At 43.3% G+C, this 24,268-nt stretch overlaps 1 protein-coding gene across 3 annotated transcripts in view; it reads right to left on the bottom strand.

Annotated features, from left to right (window-relative positions):
• Positions 1 to 392: 392 nt before the first annotated feature.
• Positions 393 to 24,268, bottom strand: part of LOC142020043 (SLAIN motif-containing protein-like) — an 86,336-nt gene continuing 62,460 nt past the window's right edge. Inside the window, exons 5-8 of one of the 3 annotated variants that reach the window (XM_075007612.1) lie at positions 11,330 to 11,647; positions 10,564 to 10,701; positions 10,030 to 10,345; positions 393 to 3,079 (exon numbers count right to left, since the gene is read on the bottom strand). In XM_075007612.1, the coding sequence (XP_074863713.1) occupies positions 3,013 to 3,079; positions 10,030 to 10,345; positions 10,564 to 10,701; positions 11,330 to 11,647 (839 nt within the window). In that variant the 3' untranslated portion in view covers positions 393 to 3,012. Of the gene's footprint in view, positions 3,080 to 3,128; positions 6,574 to 10,029; positions 10,346 to 10,563; positions 11,183 to 11,329; positions 11,648 to 24,268 lie in introns of those variants that run through there. The other 2 variants (XM_075007613.1, XM_075007614.1) reach the window with 2 other exon arrangements.

The following is a 24,268-nucleotide window of genomic DNA, read 5'->3' as shown; positions in this document are numbered from 1 at the left end:
GCTCATAGTGTAGGGAACAGAGTGAAGCTAAAAGAAGGTAAAAAAGGCAACAGCCAGGATTTAAACTCCTCTGCTAGTTCTTTTTAAATGCAGGATGCAGCCTAAATTTAGAAGTCTACAATTCTAACCCAGTTTAATTTTGACATAGAGAGGCAAAGGGACTGTCACATAATTAATTCAAGAGATGTTGCAGACAGCTGTTCACAGGGTTGCTGGGCTGGAAACAGGAGTAAATAGTAAGTTTGTAAGTAAGCAGCTGAACTAAGATTCCCCATGAACAGTCTTCCTGAAAACACAGGACCTACCAAGGCAGAGAAGGCATTTTGTCACAATACCCAAACAAAACTAACTTAAGAAGCTGAGGACTGGGTCATCGTCCAAAGTAATTTAAATTACACCTTTAAACCTTAAGTTCTCTCCAACTGACATTTTTTAAAAATCTCATTTTTAGAGTTTCTGTTAAACACTGCACCAAAACACATCTACCAATTCATACTAACAGCTGCCTTTAACAGGACACGTGTTCCATGTTCTAAACTGGACTACCAGACATCTTACATGCAATTGGCAGTATTTAATACACAAAGCAACCTATATTACCTGATAACATGCACAAAGTACCCATTTTAATGTATGTAAATGAATATATCTAGGAACAAAGAATGTAGGCCAGTTAAATGAGCCACAGTGGAAGATTCTGCCTGGGATGCTACAACTGAAAGATTTGGAGGTCGTGGTGATCAAGTCATTGCAGCTAGTTCTCTGAAAACATCACAACACGCAACAGGAACTTTAAAAAACAAAAAAGCTAACAGTTGAGAATTATTAGGAAAGGGATATCATATTGCTGCTGCATAAACCTATGGTATGCCACATCTTGAATACTGTGTGCAACTATGGACACCCTGTCTCAAGAAAGACGCACTAGAATTGCAACAAAACAACTGGGGCTATAAACAGCTCATATATAAGGAGATTAGAGAGATGGACAATGGATGAATAAAGTTTAGAAGGTGGAGAGGGTTCAAAGAAGAGAGACTTGGGATTACTAAAGATGTTTGACAGTGATTTACCACTTATGCTTTAACAAAAAAAAGATTAATGAGTGATCTGATTAGTGAACAAGTGACTATACAGAGAACAAACTTCTAAGGTATTTTAATCTAGCACAGAAATACATAAATTCAATGCTTGGAAGTTCAAGATGGACAAATCTGGATTGGAACTTACATGTACATTTAATAATGGAAAATTAACCAAGAATTATGGATTTTTAACATTAAGATGAGTGCATATTTTAGAAAAAACCGCACAAATTACTTTGAAAGTTTTATTGGCTATGTTTACAAATAGGCTCACCAATCACAATGTTCCCTTCTGGCCCTGGAATCCATAAGCGCATGCTTCTGCAGTTTATCACAGTCACCACACCCTGCCATTAGGGTTGATTCCTCTAGTGAGTAGGACAGAATGATTCCACATCCCCATATTACTAACTTTTCTATTGCAAATAACTTTGATGCATTTGTTTCTCTGAAGTTTTCTCAAATAGCATTCCAGTTGATTTGAGGCTCCAGTGTGAATGTGACTATAATAATTAATTCTAATCTACCGATATGTAATTACTAAATAGAAACCTGTAATGCATGTAAGTAGACAGTAAAAATGTTCTGTTGTGGTCAACCTACATGTTTTTGAAAATAACTGAGCCCTGAGATCTATGAAAGTGGAGAGTTTGTCCTTCTTTCCACTGTTACAAAAATATTACCACAACGTTTATTAATTAAAGGCATATCTAGTTTCAGCATCTTAACTTTTTTTTATTCAACTACAATAGTAAATCACATTGATGGCAGGAAAAACATCACTGAGCTCTATTATCAGTGCATATTTCACAATCTATGATTGGATCAATGGCCTCCACAGTTTGCTGAGGGGAGGGACCCAGTTTCAACAGATTCCTTTGCATGAAAAAGGGCAGTAGAAAAAAATTTTATACAAAACCAGTAAAAGGCAATTGTTACCAACTGGGAATGTGTAAAGTAGATTATGGAGGTAAGCACTTCAAGTGCAATAGCTTCTCTTCAATAATCCCCAGCAGAGCCATTAAGTGGTACTACTTACTGAGCAGTAGTTCAATTTACCCATGTTTGGTATTTCCTAGGAAAGTTATGGAACACAGCAAATACTGCAATGGGATAGATAGTTTTTAAATAGTACTCACTTAAATATGACTGCCTGTTCATAAACCCACACAAATATTGTGTACTACTCCGTCATTTGTGAACTTATACTAGGTGATTGCACACACTAATACAAATATCTTTTGACCTGTGCTACTGAGTTATAAAAAGCAGTTTCATCTCCTAGAACCAACATTAATAAAAAGTATCAGAAGAAACACATTCTATACAAGAACAAGTAAAAAACATCTTAGAGCTACAGGCAAAACTTATGGCAGGTGAATTTAAAAAAAAAACCCCAAACAAATCCAAACCTCATTTTCTAACACCTATACAACTATTTCTCTAACCTCCAAACCACTGGTTTACAACAAGAAAGCTCAGTGCGTTGAAATTTCTTGGTGGCATAAGCGTGCCCACTTGTGCCTTTCCAAGCAAATTTCTCTATGAACAGATCATAATGAACTGAACTGCAGTCACCATCTCTTCCAGCAACACACTGCAGGGTAGAAATTTGTACTACATATACAAAGATGAGAGTCAAATAGTCTTCATGTGATGTTCTTCTGACTTTAGTAGTATACGCCGAACAAAAGGAACACAGTAAAGAAAAAGCTGTCCATTTCTACCACTCAGAGGGAAATGCCTTGGGAAAATAAATGAAATCAAGGAGTAATTTGCATTCAAAAGATGCAGAAAACATACAAATCAATCCTATGCGAAGAATCAGGTCCCATGTGCATTTTAAAATACTGTTCTCATGCCCAGCCAGCTGGGGTTCTGTTTCATACAGATATTTGTCAATTTTACTAGCTTCTTTGGGGTTTGTTTAGTAACACCCATCCTTCCAGGAATCATCAGCAGTTGTCTGACTTGTCTTTGCTGTCTGAGGAAATCTATTTTAAAAAACAAACAAAAGGCAACACATCAGACAAACCAGGTACATTGGGATACATTTAAAAACAGCAAGAAATGAAACAAACACTCATTAAAGTGTGGTAGAAAAACATATTAGTGCATCAATCCTTCAGACTGAACGCCAATATTTTTCCTTTAACAAAATTCATCTTACAGAATTTTAGCACCTCTCTACAATCATGGCTTAATCAGTAGTTCCCTGTAACACTCACACCCATGAATATTAGACATTTAAGCCATCCCATTTTCTGTGGCATGCTGGTGCAACAGACAGGAAATTGTGCAGCAGGTGCAGATAATGTTGAAAAAGGATTTAAGGTCAACATAAGAATTTCCATACTGGTTCAAGACTAATAGTCCAGCTAGCTCACCATCTTCCAACAGTGGCCAGCGACATATGCTTCAGAGGGAATGTACAGTACACAAAATTGAATGGTTATCCTGTCCTGCAGTCCTAACTTCGGACAGTGATTTAAAATAATTAGAACACAAGGTTGCATCTCTGATCATCTTCACTAATATTCACTGAAGGATTTAACTTCTGTGAACTTATCTAATTTTATTTTTTAGCCAAACTGTAGTTTTAGCCTTTGCAACACTCACCGCAATGAATGCCATAGGTTGGCTGGGCATTGTGTGAAGAACTACTTTCTATGTGTTTTAAACCTACTGTACCTAGGAAACTGGTGAGAAGGAGCACAGAAGTAATACTGGAATTTTTTTAAATGCACTCACTGTCTACAGTGGAAGTAGAATTGGACAAACAAAAATTCCCAGGTGACCCTTTAAGGATAAGCATGAGTTATACAATCAGTAGATTTCCATGACCAGCATCTAATGAAGTGAGTCTTTGCTCACGAAAGCTCATGCTCAAAACTTTTCTGTTAGTCTATAAGGTGCCACAGAACCCTTCGTTGCTATAATCAGTAGAGTAACCCCTCCAGTTAATTTAGTTTGAGAATAATTTCAGTTTCTTTTACTCAGACCCTACATTTTTCCAACGTGCCATAGACTTACATTGGCAAAGCATAACTACACAGTAGCTAACAAGATCTCAGGTTCTGGCAACTGTTTGAAGAGGACAATTGAAAATTTGGCATGTAGGAAAGCATGGGAGATGGTCTGGACTATGGGATAAGCAAATTTAGACAGACTTCCTACTAAAATGGGCTGTGACTAGTTCCTGTTGACAGTTGCCATAATTAGTTTTCACAGCCATCATAAAAGACCTGTTCTGTAACTGGCGTTGTTCAAGGACTTGCTCGTATCCAGGCTACATTAATTGCGTGCTTGCCACATACACCAGTACTGCAAGTCTCTCTCTCAACAATATCTGTATGACAGCAGCTCTGACAAGCATTGGAGCAGCATCCTTATTGCATGTACAGGGGCAACACATGCTCTTCCCACCCTTAATTCCTTCTTGCTGAAAACTCTGACAGTTGGGGAGGAGGGCGAGTTATGGAATGGACATGATCAACACATTTTGAAGAATACGAGTTACAGAACAGGTAACTCGAGTGCCTCCTCATGTCCATTCCACTTTGGGTAACTTCAAGTAGTACCCTTGGAAGCAGGCAGGATTTCATGGCCCCACCGACTGAAGTACAGCTCTGATGAACGCAGAGTCATTCACTGCTGGCTTAGCCATGGCATAATGAGACAAGAATGCGTGGACCAAGGACCACATTGTGCTCCTAGAGATGTCTTGGATCAAGACAAGTGCCAAGAAGACTACAGACAATGCCTCAATTCTGGTCAAATGGGCTCAGACAATCAGTGACGGTGGGACTTTTGGTGTCATCCTGAGGAACAAGGTGAGAAGTTCTGGTGACAACCTCATGCGGCAAGGAGGAGAAGGCCAGTACTGCAGATTCCACGGTACCCATCAGTGATTCAGCAGATGGACCCCATTTATCTTCTCCCATGATCCCACAAATCGTAGGGGATTGGGTCGTCGAAGCCACCACCTGTCAAACTCCCTAAACCCACTGCACATTGGGAGGTGTAAATGAACCTGCAGTGAGTCTAAGCTTACCACAGAGCCAGCCAGTGGGTCTGAAGCCTTGGGAAAGGTTTCAGTACTTCAGATGTAGATGACACTGAGGGTCTGGGAAGATGCCCCTACCAACATTAAGCTCCACTGTATACAAGAGCCATATCTAGAGCAGTTGGTACCCAGTGGTCAGCATCCACTGGTGTACCAACTTTGCATCTGGTGGTGTCTGTAGTCACATGGAGGAGGAATGGTTCGACCAGGATACGTGCCTCTTTGGGCCCATGGCTCCTGTCATCTAAATGTTACCAGGATATGCAATGGTGACTTGGTTCGATGGGTTGGTCCTAAAACTCATTCCAGAAGGCACACGCCTATGTTGGTCTGTGTCAAGTAACTGATGAGGTCTGCCTGTACTCTCATTGTTGGTGCTCCGAGCCCCTTGACTAGAGAGGGCATTAGTGTAACTGCTTCCGCCAGAGATTTGAGGCACGTCAGCTTCTAGTGGGTAACTGGTGGCAGGACATAACCCACGATCAGATATGGTGTCACTGAGATGAAGGAGGTGGTCCCAAGGCGGGCTTATTCTTAGGGTCTAGGCACTGCCAGGGCTAGTGTATGCTTCATTGGAAGGTGCCAGGATTTCCTGTGCAGCCTGGAGAGCTTCAGGCATCTGTGGCACCCAAAGCTGATGGAGACCAGCTTTATGTTCGGGCTTCCAGGCAAGGAATGGGATGAGCTGCACTGCTCAACATAAGCCGAGGGCTGACTTCTTGAATGGGGAGATGAGCTACCCAATTTGAGTCTTACCTCACCCTCCAGACTTACCTTGCAAGGAGTAAGGAACCAACACATACATACCTTCTTCAACATCTTGGCTGAGACCGCAGAGCGGGGCTGATGCTGCCTCATCCCACTGTGATGCTGTCAGACCTTTGCTCAGGGATCAGAGCAAACACCAACTCCATCAAGAGCACTTTGAGCCTGAACTCATGCACTCTGAGTCCCAGGCTTATGAGACTTGCAGATGCAGCAATGGTCACTCCTGTGCCCTTCCTCAAGTCATCTGCTGTGAGGATTGCTAATAGGCACAGAGTATTTATAGCAATCACAAGGTTTAAAGTCTGGGGACTATGGCATGCCTCATCCTCCGGCTGAGTCCAAAACAGGAGTAACAGAACAACATAAGAATGGCCATACTGAGTGAGACCAAAGGTCATCTAGCCCAGTATCCTATCTTCCTACAGAAGCCAATGCCTGATGTCCCAGAGGGACTGAACAGAACAGGTAATTGCATCCTCACATACACTTCCAACTCTGATAAACAGCAGCTGGGGACACCATTCCTACCTATCCTGGCTAATACCCATTGATGGACCTAACCTCCATGAATTTACCTAGTTCTTTTTTGAATCCTGTTAAGGTCTTGGTCTTCACAACCTCCTCTGGCAAGTTGTTCCACAGGCCTACTATGCACTATGTGAAGAAAAACTTTGTTAGTTATAAACCTGCTACCCATTAATTTCATCTGGTGACCCCTGGTTCTTTTGTTATGAGAGCAAGTAAATAACTTCTTTATTCACTTTTTCCACACCAGTTATGATTTTATATCTTTTTAACATATCCCCCTTACCACAAGAGAATTGGATTGTGGATTTAAATTAGAAAGTCCGTGACATCAGCCAGGACAAATAGTTTCTTTTGGCACGTATATTCATGGGTGTAGGCATGGTCAGGTTTACCAAGATTTTACCTGCTGCCTCCATCATCATCAAGTGGTAGATCCACCCTGGCTGTGGCAAGTGGTTGTATTTTTTTTTTTTAAAAGCTTATATTGTATCTCTGGCATTTCTGCTAAGGTGAGTTCCTGGCTAACTGACTCCCTTTTAAAAGATTCTGAAACTGTTTTAGGTCAACAGAAGAGGAAAAGTCTATGATGTGACTACTTCTCCATGAAATGCCGATTCAGACACTGGTAAGTCCGAAGGCATCTGTGACTCGAGATCATCTGTCATGTATCGTGCACTTCTATCTCCTTTTCGTTGTGTGAGGAAACGGAGAAGACAGAAGATGACTGGTGCTGTGTTATACTACAGGGTGCTCTCAAGTGATCTCTAATGGAACCCCTGTAGTGAACAGGATGAGATGTATGAGCTGCACTCCGAGATGAATGTTGTGACAAGTACACACTTCTGCAGGCATAACATCTATTAGCCCTCTAAGAGTTTGATATGAGGGCATCTGCACTAACTAAATTCTGGGTGAACAAATTCATATACTGCGCAGTACTGAGGGCGAGGTGATTGGTAGTACCTCAGTGCCTTATAAGAAGAATGGTAACCACACACAATATGCATGTTGTGGTAGAATGGTATAGGGGACAGCAAGTGGTACCTCTGTACTGGTTACCTCAATCAAGTACACAGGCTGCATTTCTGTGTAAGAACTCTTAGTTTTCACGCTAGTCTTCATGGTGATGAGGGATGCGCTAGAGACACGTGAGACAATGGCTGCACCTGGGTTTAGTAGTATTCCACCGGTGCTGAGAAAGAATGCAGCATCATGGGCTGTTGTGGCACCGGTAACAGCTTTAGTTCAGCCAGTGCTGTTTGTGTATTCAGCATGGCAGCTACAATTTGGTCTGCCAGTGCCGGTGATGGTTGCGCAACCCCGTCCAGCACTATCTGTGCTGCTGGAGGAGGGACTGGAGTCGCTTTGTGCAAAGTGTGGCTTTCAGGTGAAAGCCAGAGGCAAGTTTGGGCATTTGTACACCCTGTGTGTTTGGTTCATCTCCTACGCTCACCGTGGGTAGGGAGCGTAATGGGGAAAGCTTGGTTCTTGCTTTTGTCCTCACTGAGGAGTCAATGGAGTCCCTGTCTGAAGGGACATTGTCTGCATTGAATTGAGAGTCTGGCATCAGCTTAAGAGCCTTGTTGGAAGGGAGCATTTAAGCACAGCTCCGTTTTCCCAGCTTCCTCAGTGGGGCTCTTGCACTGAGAGAGCATTTGTGGAATGTGAGCCACTCCGAGGCAACATATGCAGCACAAGTGCCCAAGTTATTCTGGTGCTGGTAATGGCTGTGGTTCAGCCAGTGCTGTTTGTGCATTTGACACAGCAACCAAAGCCTGGTCTGTCAGTTCTGGCAATGGTTGCACAACCCCTTCTGGCATTGCCAGTGCCATTGAGGCAGGGTTGAGGCCACTTTATTTTAAAGTGCCACTTTTAAGATTAGTGCCAGGGGTGAGCTCAAGCTTTGTATGCCCGATGTGCCCAATTTATCTGCTGTGCTCAGTCTGGGCAGGGAACATGTTGAAAGGGTTGCTCTTTGCCTTAGTCCCCAGTGAGGAGGTACATTCTGTGCCTTAACTGCAGGTCTGACATTGGTTCAAGATAGTGATTATGGTTCCCTGCGGGAGCTCTATTAGTTTTAATCCTGGCTTTGCATGGTGCCACTGGTGAGACCTGGAGCTGCACCAGGGTTTATGTTGCTCCCTCAATGCTGGGAGACAGAGCGTGGCACCACGTTCCTCTGGCACTGGCAAAGGCCCTGTTTAAGTTGGTGATGGTTGAGTGTTCATAATGGCAGCCACCACTTGATCTGTCAGCACGGCTGATGACCTCATAGCCCCTTCCAACATGGCTGGTGCTTCTCTTCCTTTTTCTTTTTTTGTAATAACTCCAGTAAATGGGTTAACAACAAATGCTCTGTGTGTGTGCGCACACACGCATGCGAGCAACAACTGACTGACTATAACCTAAAGCCTGTCTACAGGTCTGAGGGGAAAAAGGAGAGACTGCACTCTATGTGTAGCCAAGGGCAAGGATGAAGCAACCGAGGAGAGAGCAGGGCTGCGCAGACTACCCTAGTGGCACGAATGGCGCATGCTGGGATTGCATATGTGTAGCCCCCCTTCAATACTGCTATGAAAAGTCTCTGTGCTGTGGTGCTGGGCAAATCCAACACCTACTGTGGAGCACCCATGGGGACAGCACTATGGTTCACCATGCTGGCTCAGCTGTGCTGGCCAATATGGCAAGAGCGGAGGCAAGGCCTTCACTCTTTATGGACTGCAAGTGTATGAGGGGATTCTTATTTCCCTGCACAGGTACACATGCCAAGTCAAAAGCTAGCTGTCAACTTTACTCAAACTGCCATATTTTTTGCTTCTCATCTGGCGATCTGACAGTTCCCATTTCCACACCACAATGTACCAGTGACTTAAAAGAATTCAGGGAAATCAGGAAATAGACATCCCCATTTTAAAAGATGGTGAGTTCACACAGGAAGTGCGTGGCATAGCAGGGCATCGAGCCAATATTTACTAACTGCCAGGTTAGTCCCCTAACTATTGAATCACCCTCCTCACCAGAAAACTGTATTTTTGTGAAGTCTGAAGCAAATCCTATATACTCTCTGTGACCCTAGGCAAATCACTTAATCTCTCTGGTCTCTGTTTTCCTTACTGCTCACTGTTAAGTGTTTTGCAATTCTATAGTGCCTTTCACTTAAAGCTCTCAAAGTATTAGCACACAATTGTGTAAGGCACAATGGTGCATATCAAAGCCATTATATTCATCAATAAAATACATGTTTTTTTCTCCAAGGTACAGAAATTTAATGACTAACTTAGAAATTCCAGCTGCAACTATTTAAACTAAAACAGCTTCAAGGAGAAGCTATGGTTAGTGTTTCTCAATCAGATAATTTTGTTTTCAATGCTCAGTCTTAGATCTGGAAAAATCAAGCTATATTTTCTGGTTTACAGTTTAAAAAAGTAATTGTGACTCAAATGGGGGTTTAATAAGTACTGATAAAGTCCATCTCAGATGACCACCATTTTACACAATTACTTTACAGATATGAAATACACTTTAAGCACCATGACATCACATGTGCATTTAATTTTTTTTATGTTCATGTCAAGATCTTACCTCTTGGATGGTTGTATCAACTTGCTCTTTGGAGTAGAAGTTCCTCCAACAGAGGTTCGTACTTTAACAGGTGAATTTTTGACTCCAATGGCAATATTGCTTCTGGTAGTGGAAGAAGGGTTACTAGACGACCCTGGACTGACAGTTGAAGATGGTAGTTTTCGGATTCCACTTGCAGGAGTGCTGTAACTGGAGGCTTTTAGTGGCTGCCTTGGTGTTAGAGAGTTTGTGCATGACCCTGCTTTCATTGGCTGTCGGACTGTTAAGGGAGATTGCCCAGCACTAGAGGAAAACCTGAGCTTACTGGGAGTCAGACCTACATGTGAAGTATGGGAGATTGGGGGTAGGGAATAGAAAGGAGGAAGAGAGAGTGGGAAAAACAAGTAGTAAGTTAGCAATACTGTTGCAAGAATATTTGAGGATACTGAGCCGTGTAAGAGCCTCAGCGGCAGTCGGGCATATTAAGTTTCACAAAGAACAAAAAAAAATTCATAGTTTTGCCATTTCATCTGTAAAATGATAAAGTAAACTGACTTGTTGATGGTTGTTGAATTCTAGAAAGTCGGCTGCTGGGCACCTGCAGATCTGATTCCAGGCTCCGAGTGCTCCTTACGGATTCCAGACAGCAAAGGCTTGTCCTAGCCAGGTTAGGCATACTGTGTCGCATTTCATCTAAAATATGAATTTCCAATAGAATGTAGACTATACAATAAACAAATTGCCATTACTGTTTAGTCTATTCCTAGGTTCAAAAAAAGAATATTGGCATTCAAAAGGAGTTGTAAATCGAAAGATTCTGAGAATAGGATGGATGCAGAAGGTCACCAATGAGGAATAAAGAGAACCTGCTGCAGAAGGTTATAAAACGGAACCTACAACTATTTGGACACATTTGCAGAATGAACGACGAACGAAAAATCAAGACCCCAGTATTCAGCATAATGGATGGTTCAAATAGGAGAGGCAGACCCCGCAGAGAATGGATAGATGATGTAGTAGATTGGTGCGGAGCTAGTCTATAGAAACTAAGCCACTCTGCACTGGATAGGGAAAGATGGAAGGAAATAGTGAGAGAGGCATCAGACACCAACGGGCGCTGAGGGCACAGTTGATGATGATGATGATGATGATGATATTCCTAGGTGACTGCACACTAGAGAAAAAAATAAAACAAAGAAAGAGTGCAAACAAGTAATGTGACTAACTCCAGAAATAGTCTCCATGAAACAGTCACTCTTTCCCTAAATCATTTTTAAGCTATTTTTAATATGTAATATTGTAAAGTTCACAGCCAGCATACCTTCACTATTTGTGTATTTTAGCTGGTCTTGCATTGGACCTTGCACAGCTCTTCTTGGGGGACGAACTCGAGAGGTGGCTGTCCTGCTGTAATCTGCACCTGAAGAAGGGGATTGGCAACGGGGGGAGCTGAGAGGAGATGGTGAGTATCTGTGAGCACTATGATAGGATAGTGAACAATCATAATCATCTTCATCCTCTAGACTGTATGTATCAAACTCCTGGTCACTGTAGGTGCCTCTCCTCAGAGAGTGAAGAGAAGCACTGGAACTGCGACGGGACACTGAGGTAGAACTTGAGGCACAGTCCTGGCGAAGACCTGGAAATTTGAAATATAGGTCAGACTCTCATAACTTTTAACAAACCATTTCCCTGACACACCATGATTGTAGCCAGACAGAGCCCCCCTTTTGCTCTACTTCCCTAGGTGCTTCAGAGCACAAAAGGGTTAAAAGGAACAGCCCAGCCCTGGAATGCCTGAAAGCGCAGATGTGCTTACTCTCTGTTACTATCTTAGCCACAGTCTTTGATGCTCCGGAGCAAAGCTGATAAGAATAATGGGCTAATTAACAGCCTGCCTCGGACTGCCCTTGGCTAATTACCATCAGTTGATTCGCCTGCACACTTGGTCCCATAGAAGAGGAAAATCTCCGGCCCATTAAGAAACAAACGTCCTCAATTGTCTCCACCTCGCAGGTGTGAACTAAGCCCTTGAACTCCCTGTGAAAACCAGCATCAGACAGTTTAAGTCAATTGGCATTTTTTTTTAAAACAAGGAAGAAACGTACATGACCCAATGGGTATAAAAGAGGGGTCCGGCAGACCCCCTATTTGAGCTCCAATTATCTTTCCTGCTGGACAGGAGGGTGTAGTCTCCCGAGGTCCCCAGGGATGCCCAATTCCTCAAGAAAAAGGGAAAAGGACTTCTTCCCAAGGGATTGAGAGGAACTGGCCATGCCACGTTGGTAACACGGGGTGAGAATAACACCTGTAACACCTGCTAGGTATTTTATCTTTTGCTTTTGCACACATTTAACAAGTATAGATCTATGAATTAGAGTGTATGCTAGCTATTTGTAATCAAAGTATAAACCTTGTAATAATTGTAACCACAAGAACTTAACTTGTTAGATAAATAAAGTAATTGATTATGGGGTAACCTGACTCCTCCTGTTACTGTGCAAGCCGAATACAAACAAAGAACCCAGCTGCTTTCAGCTGCTCCAAGCCTGGTCACCGGTGCAGCTCTGCCCTGGCAGTTGAAATCTCGTATTAATACAAGGGCGTAAGTGGCATCTCACTTGACCATCGGCTAACAATGATAGATATTAACAAGTGCTACTCTGACCATTAATTAACTTGGTTTTGAGATGGAGTTTGCACAATGAAGTCATTTTTATGAAAAAAATCAGTCACAAATGGGGTCTTGCTCTGAGGCAATAACATGGCACAAATGGAGGTATATTCATATTTATTGTTCTACAGACCGTAGAAACCATCTATAAGGTTAATGTATTGACTTGCAGGCTTAAAGTTCAGAGATTATCTTGTGTGTGCTCTGTATGGAGTAAGTAAGCATGCAGTTGTGACTGGAGTTTTTATAAAAAGCAGTTTAAGTGCATATTTAACATGAAGTAAAACAACATATTCAATGTAGGGTGAAAATGCCAAGTTCCTGATGCATATTATAGTTTCTGTCAATACCTCTCACTTTATGCCCAAATTTCACCAGTCTGTAGTAAGGCCTAGCTAACTCATAACATGTATCATGGTTTACCAATACAGCTAGTGTGAGAAGGAACTTACAAGCAAGGCCATAGCTTTTTCAGTCTGCAAAAAGAGATAACCACAGCAATGGTGCTCCCAGGCCAAGTCCAGAGGCTGCAAGACAAGCCTGAGCTGCTAGGGATGAGATACCCTCTTCCTTTTCAGTATTCCCTACAAGGCATTTCCCTAGTTCACTAACCCAGGGCCCTGGATACAAGAACAATGCATTACAAATAAGTGATGTTTGTTATGTTCTCTCATTGTTTTATTTTAACTACTTTGGATATGGACCTGTGGCTCATACCCAATCAAACAAAGGCATTATTACTCCCATGGATACATAAGCAGGACTAGAATCAATGTATATGTTGTTTAAACAGATGACTAAAAAAAAACAAAACACATCCATGTATTGTCTAAAATGCTGCATGTAAATTACGGGTGGGGTCCTTGTGTAACCTTTTAGATTATTGGTTTACTGTGCTCATGTCTTGCTGCCAGCATCTATCCAGGGACTTGGGACCTCTCACCATGTCATTTCATAGAATCATAGAACACTAGGACCGGAACGGGCCTCGAGCTGCCATCGAGTCCAGTCCCCTGCCCCGACGGCAGGACCGACCACTATCTACACCATCCCTGACAGACATCTATCTAATCTGTTCTTAATATCTCCAGCGAGGGAGATTCCACAACCTCCCTTGGCAACTTATTCCAGTACTTGACCACCCTGACAGTTAGGAACTTTTTCCTAATGTCCAACCTAAACTTCCCTTGCTGCAGCTTCAGTCCATTGCCTCTTGTTCTCTCCTCAGAGGCCAAGAAGAACAAGTTTTCTCCCTCCTCCTTATGACACCCTTTAAGATATCTGAAAACCGCTATCATGTCCCCCCTCAATCTTCTCTTTTCCAAGCTAAACAAGCCCAATTCTTTCAGCCTTTCTTCATAAGTCATGTTCTCCAGACCTTTTATCATTCCAGTTGCTCTTCTTTGGACCTTCTCTAATTTCTCCACATCTTTCTTGAATTGGGGTGCCCAGAACTGGACACAATATTCCAGCTGAGGCCTAACCAGTGCAGAGTAGAGCGGTAGAATGATTTCTCGTGTCTTGTTCACAACACACCTGCTAATGCATCCCAGAATCATGTTTGCTTTTTCTGCAACAGCATCACACTGTTGACTCATGTTTAACTTGTGATCTACTAGAACCCCTAGATCCGTTTCTGCTGTACTCCTTCCTAGACAGTCTTTTCCCATTCTGTATGTGTGAAACAGATTATTCCTTCCTAAGTGCAACACCTTACATTTATCTTTATTAAACTTCATCCTGTTTACTTCAGACCATTTCTCCAATTTATCTAGATCATTCTGAATTATGACCCTATCCTCCAAGGTAGTTGCAACCCCTCCCAGCTTGGTATCATCTGCAAACTTAATAAGCGTACTTTCTATGCCAATATCCAAATCATTAATGAAGATATTGAACAGAACTGGTCCCAAAACAGACCCCTGCGGAACCCCACTTGTTATGCTTTTCCAGCAGGATTGAGCACCATTAACAACTACTCTCTGGGTACGATTAGCCAGCCAGTTATGCACCCACCTTGTTGCAGCCCCATTTAAGTTAGACTTGCCTAGCTTGTCGATAAGAATATTATGCGAGACCGTATCAAATGCTTTACTAAAGTCTAGGTATACCACATCCACTGCTTCTCCCTTATCTACGAGTCTCGTTATCATGTCAAAAAAAGCTATCAGGTTGGTTTGACATGATTTGTTTTTTTACAAAACCATGCTGGCTGTTAGCTATCACTTTACTGCCTTCCACGTGCTTGCAGATGACTTCCTTAACTACCTGCTCCATTACCTTTCCTGGCACAGAAGTTAAGCTGACTGGCCTGTAATTTCCTGGGTTGTTCTTGTTCCCCTTTTTGTAGATTGGCACTATATTTGCCCTCTTCCAGTCTTCTGGAATCTCTCCTGTCTCCCATGACTTTCCAAAAATGAGAGCTAACGGCTCAGCTACCTCTTCTATCAGCTCCTTGAGGATTCTAGGATGACTTGCAGACATCTAGTTTTTCCAAATGGTTTTTAACTTGTTCTTTTTTTATTTCAAAAACTAACTCTACCCCTTTTCCACCAGCATTCACTATGTCAGGCATTCCTTCAGACTTCTCTGTGAAGACCGAAACAAAGAAGTCATTAAGCATCTCTGCCATTTCCAAGTTCCCCGTTACTGTTTCTCCCTCCTCACTGAGCAATGGCCCTACCCTGTCCTTGGTCTTCCTCTTGTTTCTAATATATTTGTAAAAGGCCTTCTTGTTACCCTTTATGCCTGTAGCTAGTTGGATCTCATTTTGTGCCTTAGCCTTTCTAATTTTACTCCTGCATTCCTGTGTTATGTGCCTATGTTCATTCTTTGTAATTTGTCCTAGTTTCCATTTTTTATAGGATTCCTTTTTTAGTTTGAGATCATGTAGGATCTCCTTGTTAAGCCAAGGCGGTCTTTGCCCATATTTACTATCTTTCCTACATAGGGGAATAGCTTGGTTTTGGGCCCTTAATAATGTCTCTTTGAAAAACTGCCAACTCCCCTCAGTTTTTCCTCCCATGGGATCTTACCTACCAGGTCTCTGAGTTTACCAAAATCTGCCTTCCTGAAATCCATCATCTCTATTTTGCTGTTTTCCCTCCTACCAGTCCTTAGAATTGTGAATTCTATGATTTCATGATCACTTGCACCCAAGCAGCCTCCCACTTTCAAATTCTCGACCAAGTCCTCCTTATTTGTTAAAATCAAATCCAGAACAGTTTCTCCCCTGGTGGCTTTTTCAACTTTTTGGAATAAAAAATTGTCTCCAATGCAGTCTAAGAATTTATTGGATAGTCTGTGCCCTGCTGTATTAGTGTCCCAGCATATATCTGGATAGTTAAAGTCCCCCATCACCACCAAATCCTGGGCTCTGGATGATTTTGTTAGTTGTTTAAAAAAAGCATCATCCACCTCTTCCACCTGGTTAGGTGGCCTGTAGTAGACTCCTAACAGGACATCACCCTTGTTTTTTACCCCTCTTAAACTAACCCACAGACTCTCAACACGTCCATCTCCACCTCAGTCCAAGTGTGTACATTTTTTATATATAAGGCAACACCTCTCCCCTTTTTTCCCTGTCTATCTTTCCTAACCAGGCTGTAGCCTTCAATACCAACATTCCAATCATGTGTATTATCCCACCAAGTTTCTGTGATGCCAATGATATCATAGTTGTATTTTTTTATTAGCACTTCCAGTTCTTCCTGCTTATTACCCATACTTCTTGCATTGGTATATGGGCATCTTAGATATTGATTTGAACTTTCCCCCCAGTTTTTTCCTGGCCCTCTTTTTACTCTGACATTGTTGCCCATGCTCCCTCCTACTTCCGACCCATCTCCCAGGTTTCCATGTCCTCCACTTACCTGCGGGCTTTGCTCCCCTGTCCCCGGCAAACCTAGTTTAAAGCCCTCCTCACCAGGTTAGCAAGTCTGTGTCCGAATATGGTCTTTCCCCTCCTCGAAAGGTGAACGCCACCTCTGCCTAGCAGTCCTTCCTGAAATAGCATCCCGTGGTCGAAGAAACCGAAGCCTTCCCGGCGACATCATCCATGCAGCCAGGCATTCACCTCTAGGATGCACCTGTCTCTGCCCGGGCCCCTACCCGCAACAGGAAGGACTGAAGAGAATACCACCTGCGCCCCAAACCCCTTCACCCGTGCCCCCAGAGCCCTGTAGTCACTCTTGACCTGCTCAGCATTACACCTCACAGTATCATTAGTGCCCACATGGATGAGAAGCATGGGATAGTAGTCTGAGGGCCGGACAATCCTCGACAATGCCTCTGTAACATCTCGGATACAGGCCCCAGGCAGGCAGCATACCTCCCGAGACAAAATGTCAGGGCGACAGATGGGTGCCTCCGTCCCCCTCAAAAGAGAATCTCCGACCACCACTACTCTGTGTTTCCTTCTTGCAGTGGTGGTAGGAGACTTCTCAGCCTCGGGGGTACGAGGCTTCTCCTCTTCTGTACTGGGTGACTCATCTCCTGTAGCAAGTACAGCATAATGGTTTTCCAGTACCACAGTGGGAGGGTTCTGTGCAGGGGTGGAACACTGCCTGCTGCCAGAAGTAACCAGCTGCCAGTGCCCACCCTGGTCTACCTCTTTCTCCACCAGTGGTTTATTAGCCTTCCTGTACACTGGGACAGTCACCTCAGCAGACCCCAGATGAATATTATCTAGGAACTGCTCATGGATTCGGATACTCCTCAACCTGGACACCTCCCCCTGTAACTCTCCCACCTGCTGCCTGAGAGATTCCACCAGCAGGCACCTATCACACTGAACGGTCCCCCCAGCCTGGATATCAGTTACTGGGACTTGCAAGGCACAGTCTTTGCAAGGCCACACCAGGGTCTGGGTAGAGGCATCCATGGTAAGGCAGTCTGTCTGGCTCCAGGCACAGGTGGAGGAGACAGCAGTAGTGGTGGCACAGGTGTTGCGGGTCTGCCTGACCATCGTAGGCCTCCCTTCTGCCAAACTCCCAGCAGAATTTCTCACCAGCTATTGATATCCTACATAAATCGCTTGTAATCTATTGCTTGACAGTGCTTCACTGAGCCTAGTCCGACAGGCAACGTGGCATTCCACCAGTGCTAGGTGTAATAAACCCTCCTGCTTGACTCCACACAGTGTCCAGAATTTGTTCGTACAATCTGGGGGTTTGTCCGGGATCCAAGCTTGTGAGCTGCATGGGAGCCAGAGACTTACATCCAAGAGAGGTGAGTATGTTTACTTTAGCACCTCATTTGGTTAGAGACAGAAGTCTCTCTTTCACTTCAGACCCATCTTGGTTCCATTTTCCAAATTTAAATTTAAGAGGAACGTGGATGTGTGGATCCAAGCACGGGGGGTCAGAAAGGGTATCCATGTAAATGGGACAAGTACGAGAGGGATGTATATTGTTTAAGCTAGGGGTAACCAACTTCCCAACTCCCTGCACATTCTCACTGCTGCCTCTGCATTATCACTGATATCTTTCAACAACCGTATCAGTCTGCTATCCACGCCATATGACTCCAACAGTGCCTAAGTCACTTTCAGATCTACACTGTCAAACGCCTTTTGAAAAAAATCGATGAAGCAACTGTATATGTTTTTGTTCTTTCATCGAGCTTTCTCCGCTATCAGTCTTAGTGCCAATATCTGCTGTATGGTACTTCTATCTTTTCTGAACCCTGCTTGCTCGTCTGCTATATGTTCTTCTATCTGCAGTCTTAATCTCTCCCTCAGTATCATAGTCAGCACCTAACCTAGATGACACGTTAGGGCAATTGTTCTGTAGTTCTTGCACTCCAATGTACTTTCTTTCTTGGGTATTGTCACTAGCACAGATCTTGTCCATTCCTTAGGCGCCTTCCCTTCTTTCCATGTTATGTTACATAGTCAGTGTATTTCCTGAATCATGCTTTTTCCGCCATATTTGATCATCTCTCCTGTGATCTTATCATTCCCAGGGCTCTTGTTGTTCTTTAGTCGTTTCACTGCTTTTTTTACTTCCTCCTTCAAAATATTGGTCTTGCTCTCAATGCTCAGCGGAGATCTCTCTTTCAATTCTTCAGTCTCTCTGAGCCACTCAGGTCCAACTGTACTTTGTACAGATCGGTGCAATATCTCTTCCATCACTGCACAATCTTCTCCCTTTTCATGAGCACTTCATTCTCATCTTTGATCACCATCTGCTTTAGCTGCCATTTCCTATTAATATTCCTAATTGTCTTATACGCCTCCCTGGTCTTACATTCGCCATAATACCTCAATATCTTCACAACCTGTTAACTGCCAGCTCTAATGAGAAAGACCACTTAGAAACCCTCAACAATCTATTCATACACCTTCGGGAAGCCAGATTCAAATTGAGTGCCAAGAAGGCTCAGTTACAGCAGCCAACAGTATTGTACCTAGATTATGAGATATCACCGGGAAGGAAAGCACTCACTGTGAAGAGGAAACAAACTATTCAAGAGTTAAAGAGGCCTCAAACTGTTAAGGAAGTCCGAAGGTATTGGGACTCTTAAATTACTGCAGAATATATACAACTGAATAGTCAGACATAGTGGAACCCATCCAAGCCCTCACTAGGGCAGGGAAGCCTGCAAATGAGATAGTGCAGTGGGAAAAGACACAAGAGGAAGCATTTGAGAAGGTAAAGCAAGCTCTAGCCTCTGCTCCTTGCCTGGGTTTACCAGATATGAGAAAACCATTCCACTTGTACTGTAACCACAGTAAAACCCAATATGCTGCAGCGTTAACTCAGCTCCATGGTTCCAACAGCGCTCAGTGGCATACCTGTCCACCCCGAGACCACCTGTGTCACAGGGATTACCAGAGTGCATGGCTGCTCTGGCCTGTGTCACTTGGGCTGTAAAAGCTTGTGAGCTGTATACTCTTGCAGGCATCCTGACGCCGCATACGCCATGCACGCTTTTTGACCTCCTCAATACCAGGCAGCTAAAATCAGTAACAGATACCTCCAAAGTCAGTGGGAGTAAACACTGTGTATGCAAAGCCCCAGATTTTCCATAGTAAGAAACAAAGGAGTCAATGTGGCTGAATACTTAAACATAGATGCAGAGGTACACAAATGTCTGGTGGATAGGGAAGAGGAAGCGAAGGGAAGAGTTAAGGAAAAGCCTTTAGAAAAACCAGACATGGGCATGTACATAGCTGGATCAAGGAAATACGAAAATGGGGTGCCAGCCACTGGCTGGGCAGTGGTAATTGGAGACAGGACAATGGTACCATCAGGTCAGCTGAAAAGCTCAAAATCAACCCAGGAGGTGGAGTTAACTGCTCTCACAGAAGCTCCCTGACCAGGGGAAGACAAAAGAATTACAGTTTACACAGACAGCAGATATGCATTTGGGGGGTAGTGCATGACTACATGGATGTGTGGTCATGCAGAGGATTTGTAACAACTGCCGGCAAGCCCATTAATAAGCTAGACACAAAAAACCTAGCAGAAGCTGTCGAGTTACCCTCAAAATTGTCTGTGGTTAAAATAAAGGCATATCACAGAATTACAAGTGAGGAACAAAAGAGGAACTACTGGGCAGATAAGTGAGCTAAGGAAACTGCATAGGTGACACCACTCGGGATTAGTGCGGCTACAGTAGCAGAGGCGAAGGTAAATCTAAAGAAGATATATGCAGCTATGACTCCAGAGGAAGAAAACAGATTAGAGAAGCAAGGCTGCATGTATAAAAATAATCTTTGGTATGCACCTGGGGGTAAACAGCTGGTAGCCCCTGTGCACGTACAGCGTTTGCTGCTCCACACCATCCACTCTCCAGCTCACCTAGGATGGAGACAAATGAAAGCCGCTCTGGAGTACTGGTGGTGGCCATCCATGACAAAGGATGTTACACACTTCCTTAAAGGGTGTATAATATGTGCACAAATGAATGTGGGGGAAAAAAGGAAGAAAATACCCCTAAATCACCTGTTGCGACCAGAATGTCCATGGCAGAATTCTTCAAATTGCTGCCACAAAGCCAGGGATACACGTACATCTTGGTGATTACTGACACATTTACCAGATGGGTAAAAGCCTTCCTTACTAAAAACTGCACTTCTACCACAGTAGCTCCTATCTTAGCAGATGAGATAATACCCGGATGGAGCCTGCCCTTGTCAATAGACTCAGATCAAGGCGCTCACTTTACCGGGAATGTGATGAAAAAGGCATGTAAAACACTAGGAATAAAAAAGAGGTTTCATATACCATACCACCCTGAAAGCTCAGGAATGGTATAAAAAATTAACAGGACAATGAAAGCAGCTCTAAAAAAAAATGGCAGTGCTGGACATGGGAGACAGAAGGGCATGCATGCTGCCTGTTGTGCTCTACAGAATCTGATGCAGCCCAAACACACTAACTCAGCCAACACCCTTTGAAGTAATGACAGGGAAGGCGATGAAAATCCCCGGTAATGCAATCCTACCAGCAGATGGATCAGGACCACTCTCATAAGCACTGGACAAGGAACCTAAAGAGTTTATACAGCCAAGCAAAGGAAAATCAAATGCAACTAGACAATAACAACAGTCTGGATAAATCAGCATTTCAAGTTGGGGATCTGGTGATGAGCTCCATTTATCCAGGAGTAAAAGGGATCCTAAAACCATGGTGGCAAGGTCCCATGAGGGTCCTGATAACTACAAATACCTGTGCAAAAATGTGGGGGGAGGGTGGGGAATTGGGGACATTCTGGAGGTACCAAAATCAGTTGAAAATGTTTAAACCAGCAACTGTAAATACTAACAATGTCTCTCCAGTCTACCCAGGTACTCAGGAAGAATCAACAAAGGATCATGAAGTTGTTCTTGCTGAATCTGCTGCCATCTTTGTGGTGCATGACAGAGAAAGTGAAAAGTGTGCCATGTGAAAAGGAGGACTGGAACTGGGTTACCAACTCCCCTCTGCCAGGGTTACTTCATTTTAGCTGTTATACTAACAAACCACTTAGCTTTTGTAGACCACGCGCACTAACTATTACAAGGGTTTGGCCAGAGGTAAGGGTCAACCTATGGCTGGGACACGGGTCAGTAGATCAAAATAGAATCAACATAAAGTTATATACTGATGCCCATATAAACCGAGAAACTAGTAATGTCACCATTTCCATAATGGCCGAATGCCCAGTTACTCGCTGGCGTCAGGTGCCAGACGTTAAGGAACATGGTGGGAGCATGTGGGAGGAGTTATGGCATTGATTTGGCTCCACACTTACAGGGAAGGATATTCTTGAGCCCTGTTGTGTTCCTCTAAGGGGAACAGTGACCACAATTAAAGTAAGCAGCATTCAAATCACTTATACGGAGAAAAAACTGCATACTAACTAATGAAAATACAAAGCCTTGGGCTATCCCTCATTTAAACATAGTGATAAAGCAGGCATGGTAAGAAACATGTAATCCTCAGTGCTGGAATTTATGCGGGACGCTGTGGGGGAAAAAGCCACAGACCAGCACAGTACCTACAGAAGTTGGGCCTGCTGATTCTCTTTGTACCCCAGCAAATGTTGCACCCATTCTGATAAGGAGATTTTGCATACATGTCCGTATAATGTCTTCATGAATCTGTCTAGGTTTGAAATGGCCACAACCGAAACACTGATGCATATAGAGAGTTTGTCCAAATGAATGGTACCTACTGGTGTGTGACTGCCCAGACTAACCACTCCATTGAAATAAATGGAAAGCCCTGCCCCTCTTCACATTCATCCATGTGCATGATGGTCCCCTGGAGGGCAACCCTAACTGTTAACGGCATGCAGCTCCACTGCTCTCTGGCAATGACGGCTAGCCCAAAATTGGATCCTGAGTGGCACAGTGGAAGTAAGTACCTAGAAGAGGGTCTATTGGCCCTGCAGCCAAAGATAGAGGAGTTGGTGGCCAAGGCCCAAAGGTGCATCAAGACTGGCTGTCTGAGGTACACTCAAAACAGGGGAAACCGTGGACCAGGCCAAAACTAAATACTCTGAGGCACTCAACCATGTAGTCGAGGTCAAAACAATGATTTTGGGTAGAGCCTTCTCCAGCAACAAAATACCATGGGGATGGATCTGGATAGTGTTTCACCAAATTATGTGGGGAGTGTCTATCCTGACATTCCTGTTAGTACTTGCCCTGTATCGACGCTTCCAAAGCAAATTGAAAACACTAAGATTGTTATATTTGACTTGGCAGGTTTGAAAACCATAAGGTCAAGAGGAGGGACCTGTAGGGTCAACATCCCAAGTTCCTGATGCATGTTATGGTTTCTGTTAATACCACTCACTTTATGCCCAAATTTTATGGTCAGGTATAAGACCTACCTAACTCATAACATGTATCATGGTTTATAAATACAGCTAGTATCAGAAGGAACTTACAAGCAAGCCTATAGCTTTCTCATAGTCTCGAAAAAGAGATAACCACAGCAACTGTGCTCCAAGGCCAAGTCAAGAGGCTGTAAGACAAGCCTGAGCTGCCAAGAATGAGATACCCTCTTCCCTTTCAGTATTCTCCACAAGCCCTAGTTCACTCACCAAAGGCCCCAGATACAAGAACAATGCATTACAGATAAGTGACATTTGTTATGTACTCATTGTTTTATTTTAACTCCTTTGGGTATGATCCACGTCCATATCCGATCAAACAAAGGCACCATTACTCCCATGGATACATAAACAGGACTAGAATCAATGCATATGTTGTTTAAACAGATGACTAAAGACAAAAACCATCTGTGTATTGTCTAAAACATTGCATGTAAATTACAGGTGCAGTCACTGGGTAACCTTTTAGATTATTGGCTTATTGTCCTCATCATGTCTTGGTGCCAGCATCTATCCAGGGGTTTGGGACCTCTCACCCCATCGTTTCTCACCGCCAATTGATATCCTATATAATCACTTGTAACGTATTGCTCGACAGTGCTTCACTGCGCCTAGCCTGACAAGCAAGGGGGCACTCTGTCAGCCGTGTGTGTAATAAACTCTCTTGCTTGATTCTACATGGTGTCCAGACTTTGTTCCTGCATTCAATTACACATTTAAGTTAGTTATCATATATAATGTTTATCTATCAGATTTTCCAACAAGTTCAGGAAAAGATTTGTATTTCTAGTTGCAAACTGAGAAACACCCCTTTGCTCACTCTCACATGCAATCCATTCCTCTTTGGATCCTCAGTTGTCCTAGGAACAACTCCTTTTCCCTATCATTCAGATACACACCTCTGTCCAAAGTGAAAGGCATACGCAAACAATCATCTATTTAATGGATACTTTTTTCAAAGGCCCTTTGTCAAAGGTGTGGAATAAATGCTCCTCATTACTAATCCTCATCTGCAACATTCTTTCCACCCATTCACCTTAAAGTATCAATGAAGGTCTTCTACAATGAGCAGTCTTTTCATATTTTTCAGCAGAAAAAATTAAGTTTGGAGCTTTAAGATGACTATGATAAACAGGCTTTTTATTATTTTTTTTACACTCAGACTCACACTTCAGGACCAGAAGGACCCACTGTGATCATCTACACTGAATTGCATATCACAGGCCACAGAAACTCACCACTTTGCTCCTGTATTAA

Source organism: Carettochelys insculpta, chromosome 13 (assembly GCF_033958435.1).
Source record: "Carettochelys insculpta isolate YL-2023 chromosome 13, ASM3395843v1, whole genome shotgun sequence".
NCBI lineage: Eukaryota > Metazoa > Chordata > Testudines > Carettochelyidae > Carettochelys > Carettochelys insculpta.
The sequence above is the reverse complement of the archived record's forward strand: the minus strand, read 5'-3'. Positions and strand labels throughout refer to the sequence as shown.